Genomic DNA, 24,127 nt, shown 5'->3' with positions numbered 1-24,127 from the left:
TCTAGAGGCCACATTTATTGTCCAATCTTAATGAAACTTGGTCAGAAGATTCATCCCAATAATATCTTGGATGAGATAGAAAATGATGCCGGTTGGTTGAAAAACATTGCCGCCAAAGGGGGCAGGGCATTTTTCCTTATATGGCTATAGTGAAACCTTGTTAACACTCTAGAGGCCACATTTATTGTCCAATCTTGATGAAATATGGACAGAAGATTTGTCTTAATGATATCTTGGATGAGTTTAAAAATGGTTATGTTTGCATGAAAAACATGGCCGCCAAGGGGCGGGGCATTTTTCCTTATATGGCCATATTAGGCTATAGTAAAATCTTGTTAACACTCTAGAGGCCACATATATAGTCCGATCTTCATGAAACTTGGTCAGAAGATTCATCCTAATAATATCTTGGACGAGTTCAAAAATGATGCCGGTTGGTTGAAAAACATGGCCACCACGGGGGCGGGGCTATTTTCCTATAAGGCTATAGTAAAACCTTGTTAACACTCTAGAGGTCACATTTATTTTCCGATCATCGTGAAACTTGGTCAGAAGATTTGTCCCAATGATATCTTGGATGAGTTCGAAAATGGTTTTGGTTGCTTTAAAAACATGGCCACAAGGGGCGGGGCATTTTTCCTTATACGGCTATATATGGCTATAGTAAAACCTTGTTAACACTCTAGAGGCCATGTTTAGTGTCCAATCTTCATGAAATTTGATCAGAAGATTGGTCTCAATGATATCTTGGATGAGTTCGAAAATAATTATGTTTGCTTGAAAAAATGGCTTCCAAGGGGCGGGGCATTTTTCCTTATATGGCTTTAGTAAAATTTTGTTAACACTTTGGAGGCCACATTTACTGTCCGATCTTCATGAAACTTGGTCAAAAGATTCATCCCGATAATATCTTGGACGAGTTCAAAAATGATGCCGGTTGGCTGAAAAACATGGCTGCCAGGGGGCGGGGCATTTTTCCTTATATGGCTATAGTAAAACTTTGTTAACACTCAAGAGGCCACATTTATTTTCTGATCTCCGTGAAACTTGGTCAGAAGATTTGTCCCAATAATATCTTGTTATCTCAGGTGAGCGACTTTGGGCCTTTCAGGCCCTCTTGTCTTAAAATTTCCCTGCAACATTCTCATTCTGCATGTTTTATTGTTTGACCATGCAATTATTAATCATCTTCTGATCACTTGTTCGTCACAAATATATATTAAAAAATACTGTTATAATCTTTACAATACAAAGCACCAGTTCTTTCCTTGATAGCAAATGTATACGTGATAAATTTATTATGAATACTCGTGATTGAATTTATGCAGTCTAAATGTGATATGCTTGGTAAGAAACTTGGTTATTTGCTAAACGCCTACTTTGCTAAAACTAAAGAAATTTTGTTTTTTAGAGTACAGCATTAGTCCAGCATTCATACATGCAGCTTGTACATATACTATGTATTAATGATTTTTTCCTAAATTAATTAATTATTATTTAAAGCAATCTTAATTAAATATTTCATGATTTTGTGTATGAATCTTTATAAATTTTTGTGAGCAGAATACATTTTATAATTTTCATAAGTATTTATCTACGTTTAACCGGGCTATTTGTTTTTTTCAACAATAATTCTCCATTGTTTTTAAATCATCCACCCTCATTCTAGTATTTTGTTAAGTTATTTTCTGTGATAAATTTCCTCATATAAATATATTTTATAAATATTTTTTATCAACTTATGAAACATTTACTTGATAATATAAAACCCCATCTATTGTGATCTTAAACCAGAATTTCCTGAAACGATCTGATATCTACCTTGAATAGCCATTATGCTTGAAATTTACTCTATCTTTGGATGATCTCCCTTGTATACTACAATGGTGCAATAACATAAAGCTAATCACTTAGCAGTTGTCTACCTTTGCAACAGTTATTGAGGGATGTTCTGAGAAAATTGGGCTAAATTCATGTGCGTAAAGTATCGTCCCATATTAGCCTGTTCCGTGTGCACTGGTTAACCAGGGATGACACTTTCGACTAATATTGGATTTTACTATAGAAGAGATCTTTAAATGAAAAATGGCATGAAAGCAGTAAGTGATGTCCCTGATTAGCATGTGAAAACTGTCTTGGGGACACTTTACTTACATGCATTAAGCCAAGTTTTCCCAGAACGAGGCTAAATTTATAAAATTATTCTTTGATAATTCAGTTTGTCTAGTCATGCTAGTACATATTATGCAAACAGATCAGATTTTTCCTTAAAGAAAAACAGTCTGTTAGAATTTGTGGATTAATTTTGATTGTTAATGGTTAGTGTCAGTGATGTGTAATATGCGAACCAATTAGACACAAAGGTGAATAGCAAAGCCTGTAGAGCTGTGTTAGATATTGCACGAAATCTGGCAATATAGGCATGCTTGGGTTAAACAATAGGGGAAAAAGATGTCATGCTTGCATGGCTGCATGAAAAAAAAATAGCAAAAGAAGTATATTTATATTTAGATCACAACTAGAACAACTGATTAGGTTATTCTTTCTGAAATCTTGAAAAAGGTGATAAATATTATGTAAAAGTTCTTGGTGTTCCACAAAAGGCAGTATTTAAATGAACATGTTCTGGGAAAACAGGGCTTAAAGCATGCTCAAATATGTTATCCCAGATTTGCCTGTGCAGGCGGCTTAGCCTTATCAGAGACAACACTTTCTGTTTTAATGGAATTTTCGTATTAACTAAAAAAACAGTTGAGGCGGAAAGTCTCCTCCCTAATTAGCGTGTGCGGACCTTGCAGGCTTATCTGGGAAGACACTTTACGCACATAAGCCCTCTTTACCCAGAACATGGCTCAAATGCCTCATGGGAAGGGAAGTAACTCATGCTAGATGTGGTGTCCACACCTCGACAGAGTAACCAACCTTGTATGCAGAAAGTAATATGTGTTTTAACTTGTGTTTGTGTTTTTGATGAAGTGTCTCATGTTGGCTGTCAAGTGGTTGGCTTTAAATGTATAACTATTTTAATATTGTATTTTAACCCATTTATGCCTAGTGGACTCTCCCATCCTTCTAAATTGGATCAATTTATTTCTAAAATAAGGGATTCCAAGTATATGTATTTCTATATTTAGAATATTCCTTACAGAAATTCCTTTAAGCAAACAGCGCAGACCCAGATGAGACGCTGCATCATGTTAATGACACTGGGTTTTAAAAATGTCATAGATGTAAATTTATTCACCATGGAAATAAGTGTATTTTATGATTTTTATTATTGAACTATTTTCTTAGACAAATGAGACTGGTATTAAGAAGTGGTTTGTTTGCTGAATTTATAAATTTCCACTTGGCAGATTGAATATGTGTGTTTCTGTGTAAATTATAGTCTAATTGTTGCTGTATTCTGTGTAATAAGATAAGAGTCATTTACACTTTACTTTCAAAACTGTTTTCTCACAAATAACTTTCCACTTAGCCTTCATAATACTATATTATTAGAAACATTATTTTTCGATAAACAGAAAAAGAAGGAACAAGAGAGAACGTCGGAATAGTATAACAAGCATGCAGTACGTAAAAGTGCAGAATATGTTTTTGGTTCATGGTTCACGGTAAAATGGTTTTCCACTTGATGGAATGTGTTAATGATTAATCTTATTAAAGTGTAATAAAAGCAAAAAGTGTTGTCCCTGATTAGCCTGTGTGGATTACACAGGCTAATCTGAGACGACACTTTACGCATTTTCATTAAACCCCCTTATCACAGTGTGAGGCTCAGATTATTTCCTTCTTTTAAATGAGCCATTCTCTATGAAAAGAGTTTAATGCATGTGCGTAATGTGTCATCCCAGATTAGCCTGTGTAGTCCGCACAAGCTAATCACGGTCGACACTTTCCGCCTAAACTGGATTTTTGCTATACTTTCTTGAAACAGAAAATATCATACAAGCGGAAAGTGTACAGGCTAATCTGGGACAACACTTGATGCACATGCATTAAACCAAGTTTTCCCAAAACGAGGCTCAATTATATCAGAAAACTGAAATTCAGAACTGAACTTTTCCCTGGTATTAGAACCATGCTTGTAGTTATGTTTAGTAACACTGTTATGTTTTAAGCAAGTTGAACACTTTCTCTCATTAATCTGTAATTTGATATACTTTACAGATTTTTATCTATTATGAAGTATAAGCAAAGTATTTACATGTTAATTTCTTGTAAGCCATATGAGATTGTGTATTTGATTTGTTAAAGGCATACAGTTGGGAAGATAATACAAATGATAACAGTTCTGGAATTAGATGATAAGTAGTTTCAATTTCTCGTTAAATGCATGGGTAAGAACCCAACTGTAATACGTGTTAAATTATTGGGTCATTATGTATTGTTTAAATACTCCCTCCCCCAAATTCGATTATAAATTCAGTTTATTTTAATAGTATTGTTAATTTAAATAGTTATTTCACTGTTATATCTTTACTTAGCAAAAAAGGAAGTAAATTGAGTATGTTATAAAAAAATTAGTTTGTATGAAATTATTTTAATGTTTTAAATAAGAAATTGTACTGATAATTCCATATGAATGATTATTCACCAAATTGTACAAACTTAAATTCCAGAAGACTTTGGTTACGTGAACGTGTAAAAATGGTGCTAAGGTATTGTGCATGATGAAAAAAAAAATCAAAAATGCCATAATCTAAATTAAAAATAGAAAAATAGATCATTAATTATTCTAAAGAACCTGCTACCTAAATACAATTTTGCTCAGTTAATAATAATATTGCAAATGTAGTTTATTTAACAGCCATTTAACACATGTGTGTGATGTTTGAGAATCTAACTTCTTTATTCGATTTGTTGAACAAATGTAAAACAAATGACCGAACTCGGAAAAAAATGGACTCAGCTTATGTGCGTTAAGTCATAACACTTTCTGCTTTTATGGAATTCTTGTGTATAGAGGAAGTCTGTAAACGAAATATATTTTAGGAAAGTGTCATCACAGATTATCTTATCTGAGATGATCTCGGATGATACCTTATGCACATGCATTAAACCATGTATTCCCATAGTGTGGATCAAATTTGAATATTCTAGTTATAATAACTTATTTGTTGAGGACTTCAGATATAAAATATGTTACTGTGTTGTTTGTAATTGTCTTGTTTTTCAGCAATAAAGTCTTCAAAATTGATAGAATTTTTCTTGCATCTTACTTGCATGTTACCTTTTTAGCAGTTTCAGAAATATATTTTTATTTCCTTAAAAATTTTTTAATTTGTTTGTAAAGGTTTTCAGCACCGGACTTGAATGCACTGATTCATAAACCAGTCTTGCAAAAGAGGTAGACAAGTCACTTTAATCGAACACCAACCCCCGTCTAGAAATTCTAACATGACTCCATCCGGTTATTAACCATCAACTGTCAAGTTCTAACATTATGACATGTAATAGACCTAAATGTTTATAAAACAAATTCCCTTGCAATTCTAATACAAGGTTCAAAGGATATTCAACAACAATCTTACAAAATAGAAGTCACAGATTTTATTATGAACTACTCACTCAATTACAAGATTAAAGACCTCAAAGTTTATTCAACAACCCTCTTTGAATATTGTTATAATCCTTAATGTCTATTAAACAGCTTATTTCCATTAAGTTATGTGTGTATTGTGCAATCCATTTCTTACTGTACACAGATTATGTTGAAACTTAATAATAAGTATAATTAAAATCAAAATTTAAAAATGAGAGTCAATCTTTACTCTGTTTTCACCAGGCCTTCCCCCTGTTTCTAGTAGTCCCCTATCTCATAAATAGTCACATTTAATTTCCCAACATAAAAATATATAATATTCCTTTCTGTGCATAATGACACCAAATAATGTTTTCAAAGTGTATGCTGCTACTTGTGGATATATTTTGAATGATTTCTGTTATATGAGATGCAATATGCAAAAATGGGTCTTATGGCATATACAGTGTAGTGCCAGATCAGCATGCACAGTTTCGCAATGCGGTCAACAGCTACACTTTTCTATCCCTTTGCATGCTGGGAAATTTGTGGTCTGCTAAAATGTCGTCTGCTGAATTTCTAAAATTAGCATTTTCTTTGATTTTTTTCAAAGAATATTATCAGAATAGCAAACAGTTTGGATCCTGATGAGACGCCACGTTCTGTGGCGTCTCATCTGGATCCAAACTGTTTGCAAAGGCCTTCAAAATTCGGTTCCCGCACTGAAAGGGCTATACATAGTCAAGCAAGGTCTCATGGTGTTATTAGTGGACATGGTAGCTCCTGATCAGTCTGCGCTGATGTGTAAGCTGTTCTGGATCTTAGCTAGCTGCTTATGACATAAGATCCATTTTCGCCTGACGTGGATATTATATAAAGGTTTCATATAATTAATACAAGATTTTATATACCGGTAGCTTTGATCTTTCAATTGTACCTTATGCCCCCCTCCCCCTTTTGAAGAAAGTGTCTTATAGCAGCCACACTGTCTGTCCTTCTGTCTGTCTATCTGTGTGAAACTTCCTGTCTAAACCATAACTTTGTGCCTGCATGTTTTAGTTATATATAACTAACATGATTGGAAAGGGTCAAAAGTGCACTTAATATGTTACTTGTAAACAATTAGATTTTTATTGATAGGGACTGCGGATCTTTCTGCAAGAAAAGAAGATTTATTAAATGACCTGCATCATGCAAGAATGGGTCTTATGTCATATTGGCCAACATAGCTCCAAAACATGCTTGCATAACTGCACAGTCTGGTCGGATGCTATGCTATCCGCTATAAAATCATGTAAGGTTTCGTGGTATCATTAACAGACAGGGTATCTCCTGACCATACTTGCATAAGACCCATTTAAGCATGATGCAACTTAAGTAACCTGAGCACTTTCAGTAAGTTAATATTGGTTAAACATTAGTTATTGAAAACATTTTTAAAAGCATATTCTTTTATCAAAATTATTGATATGTTGAACTGTAATGGTAAGTTTGGTTTTATATTTTCCAAACTGAGCCTTTACATTATTGCAATGAAAAATGACAAAAAAGCATGCATGCAGTTAATGTTATCTGACTTTAAGCATTTACTGCTTTTTTGCAGGCATTATGTGTAAATAATAGTCCTGTATGGAATTGTACTGTTGTAATGTAAAAATCCCATTGTGATGCATGTTGTAAATGGTGTTCATACACTTGTTGAATAAAAAGAGCATGTTTTGTTGGGGGTTTTATTGCTTAAATATAAGAAAAAATAAATTTAATAGCATTTCACACTTTGCGTCCATAGACCATGCAGATGGGGGATCACACAATTTCACTCTAGATCCCCCCAATTAGTTACTTAACCCGTTCAAGCCCTCATTCACCCAACCTGTCATTCCCTGTTCTCAGGAGCTCGGTGACGCGCATGAGCGGCGGTCAGAAGCACAACGTGATGATGAAGAACGTGGATCAGGAGAAGGCAACCCTGGACGTGCCTGCGCCCGGCGGAGAGGACAAGGGCAAGAGCAGCTCTAGCTCCTGCAGTGAGGACGAGAATACGTCTGACTCTGAGACAGGTATGATATGGGACGAGAATACATCTGACTCTGAGACAAGTATGATATGAGGACGAGAATACGTCTGACTCTGAGACAGGTATGATATGAGGACGAGAATACGTCTGACTCTGAGACAGGTATGATATGAGGACGAGAATACGTCTGACTCTGAGACAGGTATGATATGGGGACGAGAATACGTCTGACTCTGAGACAGGTATGATATGGGGACAAGAATACGTCTGACTCTGAGACAGGTATGATATGGGGACAAGAATACGTCTGACTCTGAGACGGGTATAATATGGGACGAGAATACATCTGACTCTGAGACATGTATGAGATGGGACGAGAATACGTCTGACTCTGAGACAGGTATGATATGGGGATGAAAATACGTCTGACTCTGAGACAGGTATGATATGGGACGAGAATACGTCTGACTCTGAGACCAGTATGATATGGGACGAAAATACGTCTGACTCTGAGACAGGTATGATATGGCGACAAGAACTCGTCTGACTCTGAGACAGGTATGATATGGGACGAGAATACATCTGACTCTGAGACAGGTATGATGTGGGGAAGAGAATACGTCTGACTCTGAGACAGGTATAATATGAGGACGAGAATACGTCTGACTCTGAGACAGGTATGATATGAGGACGAGAATACGTCTGACTCTGAGACAAGTATGATAAGAGGACGAGAATACGTCTGACTCTGAGGCAGGTATGGTATGAGGAAGAGAACAAGTCTGACTCTGAGACAGGTATGATATGGGGATGAGAATACGTCTGACTCTGAGACAGGTATGATATGAGGACAAGAATATGCTGACTCTGAGACAGGTATGATATGGGGACGAGAATACGTCTGACTCTGAGACAGGTATGATATGGGACGAGAATACGTCTGACTCTGAGACAGGTATGATATGGGACGAGAATACGTCTGACTCTGAGACCAGTATGATATGGGACGAGAATACGTCTGACTCTGAGACAGGTATGATATGAGGACGAGAATACGTCTGACTCGGAGACAGGTATGATATGGGACGAGAATGCGTCTGACTCTGAGACAGGTATGATATGAGGTCGAGAATACGTCTGACTCTGAGACATGTATGATATGGGACGAGAAAACGTCTGACTCTGAGACAGGTTTGATATGGGACGAGAATATGTCTGACTCTGAGACAGGTATGTTATGGGACGAGAATACGTCTGACTCTGAGACAGGTATGTTATGGGACGAGAATACGTCTGACTCTGAGACAGGTATGTTATGGGACGAGAATACGTCTGACTCTGAGACAGGTATGATATGAGGTCGAGAATACGTCTGACTCTGGGACAGGTATGATATGAGGACGAGAATACGTCTGACTCTGAGACAGGTATGATATGGGACATGAATACATCTGACTCTGAGACAGGTATGATATGGGGACACGAATACGTCTGACTCTGAGACAGGTATGATATGGGGACGAGAATACGTCTGACTCTGAGACAGGTATGATATGGGGACGAGAATACGTCTGACTCTGAGACAGGTATGATATGGGGACGAGAATACGTCTGACTCTGAGACAGGTATGATATGGGGACGAGAATACGTCTGACTCTGAGACAGGTATGATATGAGGACGAGAATACGTCTGACTCTGAGACAGGTATGATATGGGGACACGAATACGTCTGACTCTGAGACAGGTATGATATGGGGACGAGAATATGTCTGACTCTGAGACAGGTATGATATAGGGACGAGAATACGTCTGACTCTGAGACAGGTATGATATGGCGACGAGAATACGTCTGACTCTGAGACAGGTATGATATGGCGACGAGAATACGTCTGACTCTGAGACAAGTATGATATGAGGACCAGAATACGTCTGACTCTGAGACAGGTATGATATGGGACGAGAATATGCTGACTCTGAGACAGGTATGATTTGAGGACGAGAATACGTCTGACTCTGAGACATGTATGATATGGGATGAGAATACGTGTGACTCTGAGACAGGTATGATATGAGATGAGAATACGTCTGACTCTGAGACAGGTATGATATGGGACGTGCTCTGTGAAATGGGGGTTTAATGCATGTGCGTAAAGGGTTGTCTTAGATTAGCCTGTGCAGTCTGCACTGGCTAATCAGGGACATCACTTCCCGCCTAAACTTTTATTTTTTCTTAGAAGAGACTTTCTTGAAACGAAAAATATCATAAAAGCGTAAAGTGTTGTCCCTGATGAGCCAGTGGGGACTATACAGGCTAATCTGGGCAACACTTTACACACATGCATTAAACCCCATTTTCACAAAGCATGACCCATATGATTTGAGAAAAACAGGCTTAATGATGATTGATATTTGTGAGGGCAGTCTTAGCCTCTGGTGAAGCTAGAGACCAACAAAAATATTAATCTTGTAATATCTCCAAAATCTTGAAAATTGCGTCGGACTCCGAGATAGACGAGTTTTGTTTTTAGTCAAATTCTGAGCGGAAACTCCACCCTATTCCCAATCTCAAAAAGCATATACTTTCTTTAAATGACTGCCCTAAATTCCCAATTGAGGGTTCCCCTAAAAAAACATTTTTTTATGAATCATTACAAGAATTAGATCAGCTCCTTAACCAACTCTATAAAGTGAACAAAGTTATGATCTTATTATGTAAAACTCTTTTATTCTCTATTTTATGGTATTTTTTGGGAAAAAACAAGAACACAACATTTCCCAATTTAAAAAAAGACACATTTTTCCCAATCAAAAGGACCCCTGCCCCATTCCCAAACTGGTGAAAAAACACTGTAGGTTAAATGGGAAAATATGGCTTAATGGCAATGGATATTTGTTAGCTCAACAAGAATGCTTGTTTTGTAATGTCTCCCAAACATAGTTAGGAGACCTTTTGATGAGCTGTTTTTTAGCTCACCTGAGCACAATGTGTTCATGGTGAGCTTATGTGATGGCCTTTTGTTCATCATCTGTCGTTCATTGTCAATTTTTGCCTTCTGAACACTCTAGCCACATTTATTGCCAATTTATATAACACTTTTTTTGCCCAATCCTTTTGAAACTGTTTCAGAACATGTGTTCCAATGTATTCTTGTGTGTTAAATTATTTATATTTGAAATTTGATGTGATATTTATTTCTTTTTCAGAAAAGAAAAATGAACTTAATAAAAAGACAGTGGAGCCCAACCCGGTATGTTTGTTTGATTTTTCTATCAATTTGGTCTGAGGTGAATATGCTCTAGAAATTTTTGACATAATGCAGCTTTATTCAGTGTTATGACTGAACAAATTTTAAACGAGGCTTAATGCATGTGGAAAAAGTGTTGCATAGGCTAATCAGGGACGACACTTTACGCTTTAATGTATTTTTTCATTAAAAGGAAGTATTTTCTTAGCAAAAATTCACTTTTAAGTGTAGAGTGTTGTCCCTGATGAGCCTTTGCGGACTGCACAGGCTTATCTTGAAAGACACTTGACGCCAATGCATTAAACCTGGGATTTCCCAGAGTGCGACTCATACATGTAATCTTGTCTTTTAATGTTTGCATCTTTGTGCATTGGGCAGCCATCGGAGCGCGACAAGCAACCGTTCATGACCACCGTAGAAATCAAGGAGAAACACACAACAGAAATGCCGAAGATCGAAGAAACAGTGGAAAGCACAGAAAAGGAGTACATAAAGAATGCCGATGAAAACGAGGAGGTCAAGAAGGGACTGAAGAAGGACTCGGAGATGATTGGGGACGGTTTGATTATCAAGGACAAGCTGTATAATAACGTAAGTGGTAGGAGAGGCATTGGGTCACTTTGAACAAACTGTTTCTTTTTATGCTCCCCGAAAATATTTTCTGTGGAGCATATAGTTGCCAGTTTGTAGTTCCGTTATTCCTTCCTTTCGTCACACTCCGTTATTCCTTCCTTCCGTCACACTTTTGCTACCATTTCTCATAGCGCCTTCAATACTTTACCAATTGCTTTCATATTTGGCATGTAGGTACCTTGCATGGACCTCTACCTTTTGATGAGGTTTGAGGTCACTGGGGTCAAGATCACCGAGGCTAATAATAGACTTCCTTCTGTCATACTTTTGCTACCGTTTCTCATAGCGCCTTCAATACTTAACCAATCAATTTCATATTTGACATCAAGGTACCTTGCATGGACCTCTACCTTTTGATGAGGTTTGAGGTCACTGGGGTCAAGGTCAAGGTCACCTAGGCTAATAATAAACTTCCTTCTGTCACACTTTTGCTGCCATTTCTCATAGCGCCTTCAATACTTAACCAATCGATTTCATATTTGGCATGTAGGTACCTTGCATGGACCTCTACCTTTTGATGAGGTTTGAGGTCACTGGAGTCAAGGTCACCGAGGCTAATAATAGACTTCCTTCTGTCACACTTTTGCTACCGTTTCTCATAGCACCTTCAATACTTAACCAATCACTTTCATATTTAGCATGTAGGTACCTTGCATGGACCTCTACCTTTTGATGAGGTTTGAGGTCACTTGGGTCAAGGTCAAGGTCACCTAGGCTAATAATAAACTTCCTTCTGTCACACTTTTGCTACCATTTCTCATAGCGCCTTCAATACTTAACCAATCGATTTCATATTTGGCATGTAGGTACCTTGCATGGACCTCTACCTTTTGATGAGGTTTGAGGTCACTGGGGTCAAGGTCACCGAGGCTAATAATAGACTTCCTTCTGTCACACTTTTGCCACCGTTTCTCATATTGCCTTCAATACTTTACCAATCGCTTTCATATTTGGCATGTAGGTACCTTGAATGGACCTTTACATTTTGATGAGGTTTGAGGTCACTGGGTCAAGGTCACCGAGGCTAATAATAGATTTTTTAGGTGTTTATTAACACATACATTGACAAAGCGCATCATCGGGGAGCATCCATCAGTTTCACTGATATCCTTGTTTTCTTGTGTTCTGCTGCTTTTAATTATTGATGGTGGCATGCAAGACTAGTGTATCTAGTAACAAGTTCACAATAAGCAGTTACTCAGTACTAGGTAGGAAAGGCACTGATTGTCAATGAATTAATGTCAGTCCTCAAAATAAGTCCCTTTGCCATTGGGTTAAGGTCAATAGTCAAGGTCACTGTTTGTTAATATAGACCAATGGTTTCAACTCAATATTTAGATTTATGTTTGTTATTGAATATTTTGCTAATGTTAATAATACTAAATTATGTACATTAATTCATCTACAAAACAAACAGTTTGGTTTAGAAAAGAACAAACATCTCTGAACAAAAAGTCAAGCCTGCTGTTTTCCAACAGCACTTGTTAAAAGTATAATCTATGATCCGATCCTGTAAATTCATGACAATCATAGCATTTCTGCAAAATAAATAGCAGTCAAAGCAAGCCTATTGAATATAATGCAATTTGCGTAACAGGAACACGCTTTAAAATGCACAGATACTATTTGCTACTGGTATAAGATGTTACTTAGTGAAATCCACTGAGAACTTTGATCCAGGTAAGTGAAAGTATATTTTTGGTAGAGAATTAGAAGAATCTAGTCTGCGTTAATCAGTGACAAGTGTTTCAGGTAGGTCTATGTGGAAGCTACTCATTCTTCAAGTTTTGTCTTGAGTTGAGCCACTCTCTGGGAAAACAGGGCTTAATGCAAGGGTTGACCCATATTAGCCTGCGCAGTCCTCACAGGCATATCAGGGACAACACTTTCCGCATTTCTGGTATTTTTCAATATAAAGAAGTCTCTTTTTAGTTAAAATCCAGTTTAAGCAGAAAGTGATGTTCCTGATAAGCCTGTGCACAGACACACATTCAGTGCGGGAACCGAATTTTGAAGGCCTTTGCAAACAGCTTGGATCCAGATGAGACGCCACAGAACGTGGCGTCTCATCAGGATCCAAACTGTTTGCTATTCTGATAGTATTTTTCGAAAAAAATCGAAGAAAAAGCTAATTTTAGAAATTGAGCAGACAACATTTTAGCAGACGACAAATTTCCCAGCATGCAAAGGGTTAAGTCCTGTTTTTCCAGAGCAAGTCTCAGTTGTATTTGTTGCAGTCACAATAATTGTTTATTTCATAATGATATTTAAAGTAATAAAGATATTTAAGCGATAATACAAGGGATTGCCTAGGTTATAGTTAGAAGAAATATAAATTATACAATCTAAATGTGTGTACTTTTGAAATTGTTTGGAATGATAAAACTTTAGGGCATTTGATTGAAATGTTTTTTCATTTCCTAAAGCCTATACATTAAAATATGAGCACGTCTAACACAACATGGCTAGTATTTGCATTTTAAATAGTCAGCTTCAATTGTCCATTATTTAATGAACAACCCTGCAGAACATTATGACATAATTTTTCATAAATGTATCAACCTCCTTAAAAAAACATATTACATGTGCTACTTTAATAAAAATTTTCCCATTCTTAAACATATACCAGTTGCAACATTTATGGATATGATTGCAGTGACTTAGTGTGTTGAATGGCTATTCGAATGGTTGCGTAGTTTTAGAAACCTCCAGTTTGTTCATTCTTGGTTCAATGATTATGTTATGGTTATCTTGTAAGCATGAATGACAAATTTGGTAACTATAAAATCAAGAGAAGTATTATGTATAAAACATATCACAAATAATATTTATAGATGAAGTTATTTAAGCTATGATGTGTGAAAACAGGACTTAATGCATGTGCGTAAAAACTCTGTCCCATATTAGCCTGTGCACTTCGCTTTAACCCTTTCGGTGCGGGAACCGAATTTTGAAGGCCTTTGCAAACAGTTTGGATCCAGATGAGACGCCACAGAACGTGGCGTCTCATCTGGATCCAAACTGTTTGCTATTCTGATAGTATTTTTGGAAAAAAAATCGAAGAAATTCTAATTGTGAAAATTCAGCAGACGACATTTTAGCAGACGACAAATTTCCCAGCATGCAAAGGGTTAATGGTATTTTAAGTTTTTACCAAAGTCTCTTCTTTGAAAAAATCCAATTGAGGCAGGAAGTGCTGTCCCTGATTAGTGTGTGTGTTCTCCAGAGGCTAATCTGGGAGGACACCTAACCCACTTGCATTAAGCCCTATTATCTCATAGCTCATTTATAACTCAATGAAGCTGTCATAAAAGCAGTGTGTTTGTATTTGCATGCCTGCACCCCTGAGAGCTTTGAATTAACCAGGCAATTTTAAAATAACACACAAATGTTGACGGAATGAAGATGGTGTGTTACATGTATGAATTGTGTCCTTAACTTATAGCTCAACATCATATTAAAGGTAAAATCGCAAATCTAAGTAGACTTGTCTGGACTATAAATGCATCATTCTGCATGATTTTTTTTTTAATAACTTAACAAAAATGTTGAGATAAAATGTGAAAAATCGTTGTCCAAAGGTCAAGGTTGCATTTAGAGGTAAAAAGGTCAAATATTGGCATGATGCGTTTTTTCAGATAGTAACTTGGTCAGTTTTGCATTGACTTTCAACTAAATGTTCACCATGTTGATACAGGGGATTGTTATTGAGACTTGTGTTCTTAGGTCAAATGTCAAAGTTAGGGTTAACATGGGCATCTTCCATCTTGTGCGGACTGTAAATAAATCCTCTATAAAACATGCCATATCGGAAATGTTCACACTTTTGGTAACAAGTTATTCCCAAGCTAAAAGGTCATACTTTAATCTCAATACTCAGAAGATGGAGACTGTAACTTCATTATTTAATCACGAATTTCAAAATAAAGGCCTCACTTGTTAGCTCTGTTGAGAGTATGTCTTGGGCACAATGCGCACTCTCAAAGAGGCCTCACTTGTTAGCTCTGTTGAGAGTATGTCTTGGGCACAATGCGCACTCTCAAAGGCCTCACTTGTTAGCTCTGTTGAGAGTATGTCTTGGGCACAATGAGGCCTCACTTGTTAGCTCTGTTGAGAGTATGTCTTGGGCACAATGCGCACTCTCAAAGATCATGGTTACACAATGAGCATCTTGGAAATCAGGTAAAGCCCTCAAACATATGCTTGGCATCATGCAAAATTGGGTCTTATGCAGTGTAGCTCCAGACGAGTATGGGAATCTATTAAATCTGTCCATTAATCAGACCATGAAACCTTGGATGACAAAGGGACAGGATAGCTCCTTACCAGACTGCATGACTAGTCCCCCAGGCTGCTCTTGAGCTAAGCTGGACGCATATGGCATAAGACCCATTTTTGCACGAAGCTGGTCATATTGCTTCTTACAATCTGTTGATGTAGGTGAAAATGTGCTGGTATGGTATCCTCAAGCCACCATATATTATGTTATAATATCTTCACATAAAGGGTAAGCCTGAGAAATTGGCCAACAATAACATCCGAGGGAAATCTGATAAAGACGGGGATGACTTAAAACAGAAATCAAATATCATTAAAGAAGAGAATACAAACTCAGAGGGCGATGTATTTGAAGAGAAGCCTGAAAAGGACACTGATGCAAACAAAGACCTTATTAATGAGAAACAAAATGGGGAAAAAGTCAGGAATGAAACTCCTCTAATTGAAGAAGTCGGTACTAAGCGAGATAAGGACGTACTGAAGCGCACAATCAGTGCCCCGCCTGCTGTCATGGAGGTAACTGCACCCTGCACTCTAGATTGGGGTACCAGGAATGGACTACTAGCATGTTCATGAATTAATCCGCTACTAACAGGATTTGTTTACTGTGTATATATAAACAGGAGCAAAAAAATATTGCGTCTGTCTACATTTTACTTAACACGTACAGGCCTTTTTCGGTTGGTATAAGTGTGACATTAAAAAAAAATATCAACAAAAATTACACAAGAAAGTATTATACAGACGGAGCCACAAAAGTTCTCAATGAATTTTAAATTTTAAATTGATAATTTAACTGCAAAAAAAGATCTACCTAAATTGAACATAAAAAAGGAATATGAAGAATTATTTGACTATTAACTATCCCTATTCCAAATTTTACATAGGGAAATTCCCAAGTTTTACCATGTTCTTCTTAACCACAAAGTCTAGAAAAAGGCCTGTATAATATCTATTTGTGATAATCAGAATCCATGCCATTTAACAATCATCCATCTTTAAGGAAAACCACATTAATCAAAGTAAATCAAAGTAAAACCTTTAAAGAGAGAGGTGCAACATTTTTGCCATTTCACATGTTAATAAGATTGTTATTATTCCTGATGAACTGGTTAATGGAAACAAAGGTGCAACAATAGGTCAAAACCCATACTGCAATATATTATCACACCGTGAACCTGTAGTGCAATTTATTGCAAGATTTACCCAGTGTTGTCAAGAGCTTATATTATCCAATATCTGTTGAATCATATATGTTATAAAACCTTAATAATTATCAAGTAAATTAACCATATTATTTATATGTTTGTGTGTATTGTCTTTTGTGTTTTTCTTAACAAAAATGAACCATGTCATGCAAACATGGTTTTTACGCCTTATGCTGCCAGCATAATCCCAGACCAGCCTGTGTGATAGTGCAGTCTGGTCGGGAGCTATGCTGTCCTCTATAAAATCACTTCAGATTTGTTGGTCTCAATATCAGACAGGGTAGCTTCTGACAAGACTGTGCAGATGTGCAGGCTAGTCAACAGCTACCATTTCGATGCATGGCATAAGACCCTTTTTCACATGACGCCGGTCAGATATCAGCACTTTAATCATCTATAGCACACAAACTTCTGATATTAATCAAGATGCATCTTTAAACATGAGTTTTCTCTCTGTGTCTTTGCTAAACTATAGTTTACTGGCAAGATAACCCTTACTTCTTTTACACACTCATGTTCACTGTCATGTAAAAAATGTACTCTCCTGGACCAAGCTTTTTCTTATAGAAGGTAGGTGAGCATGCTTTATCCAATACATTTCTGTGTAACTTGCGTAAAACCAAAATGTTTTGTTTGTGTTACACCTTTCTCAGCTTTTAGCTTTATTAAAAATGCACAGTTTGACTGGGAAACACTTAAATGCTAATAACTGTAGATGAGCTATCATTGCACTCTAAAGTGTATAACTATTAGGTCAACTTGTCTGCTCATTGCTTGTCTTTGAAATGAATACCTATTGTTTTAAACATGATTTTAAATGAATTTTAAACTATGTTGGTAATGTTAGTATATTATTGACATGATGCAATTGTTAGAGTTGATAAAACTTAGCACAGATTTTGTTTCAGTTTTTAAAACCGGTTACGCTCTTAACGACTGTGTTGACATTTCAGTCTTAAACATACGAGTCGCGTTCTGAGAAAACTGGGCATAATGCATGTGTGTAAAGTGTGGTCACAGATTAGCTTGTGCAGTCTGCACAGGCTAATCAGGGACAACACTTTCTGCCTAAATTGGATTTTTGCTAAGAAGAGACTTTTTATTTCAACGAAAAATGTCATAAAAGTGGAAAGTGTCGTCCCTGATTAGCCTGTGCGGATTGCACAGGCTAATCTGGGATGACACCGACATGAATTATATGTTTTCTCAGAACAAGGCTTATAGGGTAAGATCAGCAATCAAATGAGCCTTGCTCTTTGAAAATCTGGCTTCATGCCTTTGTATTAAGTGCCGTCCCAGATTAGCCTGTGTAGTGCACAAAGTCTAATCAGGGAAAACATGTACTGCATAAACTGGATTTTTGTTTAGAAGAGATTTCCTTTAAAGGAAAAAATACTTAAAAGTGGAAAGTGTCTTCCTTGCTGAGTCTGTGCGCAGGCTTATCTTGGATGACACTTTATGCATAATTATTAAGCCCTGATTTCCCAGAATGCAGCACAATCTGTATGCTGCCTATCGTTAATAAAAAAAGAAAAAGGTTGAATAACAAACTTAATTATAGCTTGATATGTAAATTTGTTAAGACAATGTAAAAAATTGGTCTTGAGACCCTTGCCTGGTTAGTGATCTCAATACTCTACCAAACAACACCATGTTTGCTCTGCTCTGAATGGGCTAGAGAATGTCTATCTGAGGCTTGTGATGTCAAAAGCCAAATAAATTGGTTTTAACTTAGGAACGCCATCATATTCTCCCAAAATCTGTCCCAAAATAAGTAATATTTGTGAAGCACTTTTTTGAACTCTCTAGGTTGGTTTCATTAAGACCTGGTATGTGGGTAAATCACCCTGCTATTTTGACCATAGTATTTTTTTTTAAGTCTCTTTTGTATCCTTAGTATAAATGAACTTAAATTAGCTTCCTCCTTTTGGAAATCATCTGCCTACTCAAAAAATTAAGAAAACACCTGTTTGATCTGTCCTTATGTTACTAACAATGGCAAATTTCCCGTTGTTTGAAGTGATAGCTGCCATGAACATGTGCTCGTTTTGTTATTGAGCTTTAATCGCATGAGTGTGTTGACTTGACAGGTGCCCAAAATTTCAATCAACTCAAAATCGTATGTGAAAAACGATGTCAAAGGTGAGAGTGACACCCCGTCTTGGCGTCTGGGCCTGCGAAAAACAGGAAGCACCAGTATGGTACCCCATGAAACCACGGTTGCTAAGGTAGCCACAGATGACAAAAATCTAGCTAGGTCAGCCTCTAGTCCAAGACTTGCTGAGGAGGAAGATAACAAGAACAATGAAAAGAATGTAAGTTAACCCTTTCAGCGCTGGAACCGAATTTTACAGGCCTTTGCAAACAGTTTGGATCCAGATGAGACGCCACAGAACGTGGCGTCTCATCAGGATCCAAACTGTTTGCTTTTCTTATAGAATTCTTTGAAAAAAAATCGAAGAAATTGCTTATTTTAGAAATTCAGCAGACAACATTTTAGCAGACGACAAATTACCCAGCATGCAAAGGGTTAAATTTTTACCACTCAGATGAACACTGTGACCCATGTGTAGTCTCTGAGAAAATCAAATGGACTGTGCTGTGAGAAAATGGGGCTTAATGTATGTGGTTAAATTGACATCCTAAATTAGCCTGTGCAGTCTGCACCGGCTATTCAGGGATGACACTTTCCGTTTTAGGAAATTTGTCATTTTAAAGAAGCATTTCTATACAAAATTCCAGTTAAGCGGAAAGTGTTATCCCTGATTAGCCCGTGTGGTATGCACTGGCTAATCTGTGACGACTCTTTATGAACAAAATTTAGCCTCATTTTCACAGAGCGCAGCTTAAATAAAATTATTATAAGACCTTTCTTACTAGATTCAAGATTTAAAGTCTTCAATTCCAAAGACACTTATGAACAGCTACAAACAGCATAAAACCTGAACAGTTATGTTACTAATTAAATGTTGCTATTGCTTTTGATGTGCAGTGTTGTTTCTGGTTTTCAAACTGACCATTCACTCACAAATGTATGGCAACTGCCCCAGGAAACTTAGTTTTAAAAAGCTGGACATTTAAATAATTGTTTTTTGTTGGTTAAGTTAAATTTTATTGGAAAAAATATGTTAAATCATGGGTGTTACTTTAAAAAAGGATCTTGATTTTTCAAATTGAAAGGTGTATTACTTTGTAAAAGACTAAATGTTCACCTAATGGAAAAAATGATGGTTATATCTATTAAACGTCTAATGGAATGAAGTTCTTTACATAAATATGTATTGCATTCCCATAAAACAAAAGTTTAATTTCTTATAATTCAGATGAACGTGAAAAAAAGGCAGCAGGCAGTAAAATCTGGCGTATTTTATTATAAATGGGTCCAAAGAGTAAAATCCAAGTAAACAGACTTTTAAGTGTGCAGTACAACAACTTTTGTTTTGTAAAAAAAGCAATTTATCATTTTCTTTTCAGGACAAGCCGTCGTCACGACGACCGTTTCTCAGTTCTTCTTCCTTTTCCGGCTCTGACAACAATAACTCCAGCCTCACTGACAGGTGGGTACTTTGGAGCGTTTGTTTCCCTCTTTGCCTTTGTTTGAAAACTATTTTATGGACAAGTATTTTCTTGTGATTTAAACAAGTACTGTCATGGTTGCGGAGTTAGTTTGAGGAAGAAAGGATTATTGTTTGATTTGCACTTGTTGTGTTTGTTCCTTTTTTATGCTCCCCCTAAATTTTTGGGGGGAGCATATAGTCGCCACTTCGTCTGTCCGTGTGTGTCTGCCCGTCCGTGCACAATTTTTGTCAGGGCTAATTCTCAGCAATGAATGACCGGAATTCAATTAAACTTTATGTGAAGCTTCACTACCAAGAGGAGATGTGCTTATTATCAGCCGGTTCTGGACAGATTACTTTTCACAGAGTTATGGCCCTTTGAAATTTTCTATAAACTGTACATATAGTGCAATTCTTGTCCCCCCAACTACTAGACGTTTTCTAATATCTGAATATATAGTGCAATATTGTGACAAAAAAAAACTTTGGGGAGCATCACCCGTCTCCGACGGTTACTGTTTGATATGCTTTTTTTTAATCATATAATTTGTCTCCTTACATTGTTTGTAGAGTTTTATTAGTCCCCTACGGGTTTCACCGGAAGGGACTTGTGGTTTTGTATCCGTCAGTCCGTCACACTTTTCTGGATCCTGCGATAACTCTAAAAGTTCTTAATATTTTTTCATGAAACTTGGAATATGGATAGATGGCAATATGGACATTATGCACATCATTTCATTTTGTTCCTACGTCCAAAAATTGTGGTTGCTATGGCAACAAATAGACTAGAAATACTGCTGAAAATGGTGTTTTTTTTCTAGATCCTGCGATAACTCTAAAAGTTCTTAATATTTTTTCATGAAACTTTGAATATGGATAGATGGCAATATGGACATTATGCACATTATTTCATTTTGTTCCTACGTCAAAAATTGTGGTTGCTATTGCAACAAATAGACTAGAAATACTGCTGAAAATGGTGTTTTTTTCTGGATCCTGCGATAACTTAAAAAGTTTTGAATATTTTTTCATGAAACTTGAAACATGGATAGATGGCAATATGGACATTATGCACGTTATTTCATTTTGTTCCTACGTCAAAATTTCTGGTTGCTACGGCAACAAATAGACTAGAAATACTGCTGAAAATGGTGTTTTTTTCTGGATCCTGCGATTACTTTAAAAGTTCTTAATATTTTTCATGAAACTTGAAACATGGATAGATGGCAATATGGACATTATGCACGTCATTTAATTTTGTTCCTACGTCAAAAATTCTGGTTGCTATGGCAACAAATAGACTACAAATAATGCTGAAATTGGTGGTTTTCTGGATCCTGCGATAACTTTAAAAGTTCTTAATATTTTTTCATGAAACTTGGAACATGGATAGATGGCAATATGGACATTATGCACGTCATTTCATTTTGTTCCTACGTTTAAAATTATGGTTGCTATGGCAACAAATAGACTAGAAATACTGCTGAAAATGGTGTTTTTCTGGATCCTGCGATAACTTAAAAAGTTCTTAATATTTTTTCATGAAACTTGGAACATGAATAGATGGCAATATGGACATTATGCACGTCATTTCATTTTGTTCCTACATTTAAAATTATGGTTGCTATGGCAACAAATAGACTAGAAATACTGCTGAAAATGGTGTTTTTCTGGATCCTGCGATAACTTAAAAAGTTTTTAATATTTTTTCATGAAACTTGGAACATGGATAGATGGCAATATGGACAATATGCATGTCATTTAATTTTGTTCCTACGTCAAAAATTCTGGTTGCTATGGCAACAAATAAAAAAAATATTCTGACAATGGTGGAATTTCTGACAATGGTGGAGCCGGTAGGGGACTTATTGCTTGGCAATAGTCTTGTTATTCCTATTTGTGATCTTCATTTTACTTTAAAAGTTACAATAAGATGATATATTTTAAGTTCTTCTGAGCACAACATGCAACATGAGCTATTAAGGTACAGTGATGTTTGTGATGTCTTTCGTCCGCCAGTAGTCAATTATTATTCAGAAGACATCTCCACGTGAACTGATATGCAGATTTTAACAAAACTTCATAGGAATGTTCCTTGGATTGTTCTTTACGAGAATTGGTCATTTGGTTCCTGTTTGGCGATTAGTTAGGTTACCGGATCCAAAAAGGGTTTTAAAAATGAAAACTTAAAAAAATCTCTGAAATAGCATGGCTAATTATTCTAATATGTGTATGTAACAAACACTGGTACTCTACCATGTTTGTTTAACCACTGACCACATAGATATGTATTTTGACGCATGTGTAGTCCCTTAGAAAGTTACATTTAATGAAATACCTTTCTTACTAAATTCAAGTTTAAAAGCCTTCATTTCCAACCCTTAGTTTCTGATGAGCAGCAAACAGTATTTAACCTTAACAGACTGTGAGTTACTTGCAGGCTGTTCTGGTTTTATGCTGGTTGCAAAAGCCATTTTCACTTTGCTTCTTATGGGGGAAAGGGTTGAGTCATGCCTTTGGTTTCAACATTATCCCTGCCTTGGGGGTTAACTGCTTTTTCTTATACCAGGGGCATGAATATTTCAAGGATTCATGTAAATCAGTGGATTTTACATACCAGGAGTCACTTTTGAGGTTGATGCAAATACGAGGGGAAAAAAATGGGGTTGGGAATAATGATGATTAGTTTGTGGAATCCCATAGCCAATTTACCGCCACGACTTTGTTCTTGGTTTAGCCCATTTCTTAGCGACACTGCTTACATCCAATCATAAAGAGCCTCGTTCAGTCTTTGATTTACTCAGCCAATCATATTCTTTCATTATCAAAAATTTGTCAGGCTTGCCAAAATTGGGGAAAGTTAAGTTGATCTGGTGAAAACAATGAATGCAGAAGAGGATGCTCTGGAAGTAAAACAAACTAGACAAAGGCATAAGAATTTAATTTGGATTGTATTGTAATGTGTCAGCATCAAATGAACAGAGCAAAATCATAGGCAATAGCGTTCTTCAATGTTCCCAGTGCTGGTGCAACGTTTGTTAAGTTAATAAACTATGGATTTATAATTTCGCTTCACAATCCTACCTCAAGAAACAAGTTGCTAACTGTAATAAAATGCCCAGATTACTTAATTTGGTATTTTGTTGTCAATAATAAATTAAGCCTTTAGAGCATAATTAGCTGACCATTTTTGTATAAATGGAAAAGATGTGAAAATGTTTCAATGATGTACTACTACATAAACAAGCAACAACCAGTCCTGACAGATTTTCAGCTTATTAATATAAAAAGGGATGTCCACAATCTCTGAGATCTGTTATATTGAAAACTTCAACAATCTTCTTCAAAACGGCTAGGCCAAGAGGTTTGGTGTTAACTGTGTAACATCATATAAAGGTCCTCTACCAAGTTTGTTTAAATCATGCCCCTGGGGTCAAAATAAGCTCCACCTTAACCCTTTCCCACTCAGAAGCAAAGTGAAATTGGCTATATGCAAACAGCATAAAGCCAGAACAGCCTGTGAGTAACTCACAGTCTGTTCAGGTTTTGTGCTGTTTGCTGCTCATCAGTATCTATAGGTTGGAAATGAAGCCTTTAAAACTTGAATCTAGTAAGAAAGCCTTTAATTAAATTTAATTTTTTAAGGGACTACAAAAGCGTCAA

At 36.5% G+C, this 24,127-nt stretch overlaps 1 protein-coding gene across 1 annotated transcript in view; it reads left to right on the top strand.

Annotated features, from left to right (window-relative positions):
- LOC127848694 (protein phosphatase 1 regulatory subunit 12A-like) overlaps nt 1–24,127 on the top strand; it is a 123,131-nt gene that overhangs the window by 38,878 nt on the left and 60,126 nt on the right. The window contains exons 9-15 of the mRNA XM_052381285.1: nt 5,297–5,350; nt 7,418–7,584; nt 10,748–10,791; nt 11,167–11,379; nt 15,928–16,215; nt 18,998–19,222; nt 20,382–20,464. Of these exons, the coding sequence (XP_052237245.1) occupies nt 5,297–5,350; nt 7,418–7,584; nt 10,748–10,791; nt 11,167–11,379; nt 15,928–16,215; nt 18,998–19,222; nt 20,382–20,464 (1,074 nt within the window). The remainder of the gene's footprint in view (nt 1–5,296; nt 5,351–7,417; nt 7,585–10,747; nt 10,792–11,166; nt 11,380–15,927; nt 16,216–18,997; nt 19,223–20,381; nt 20,465–24,127) is intronic.

Source organism: Dreissena polymorpha, chromosome 10, assembly GCF_020536995.1.
Source record: "Dreissena polymorpha isolate Duluth1 chromosome 10, UMN_Dpol_1.0, whole genome shotgun sequence".
Classification (NCBI taxonomy): domain Eukaryota; kingdom Metazoa; phylum Mollusca; class Bivalvia; order Myida; family Dreissenidae; genus Dreissena; species Dreissena polymorpha.
This window is presented reverse-complemented; position numbering and strand designations above follow the sequence as displayed.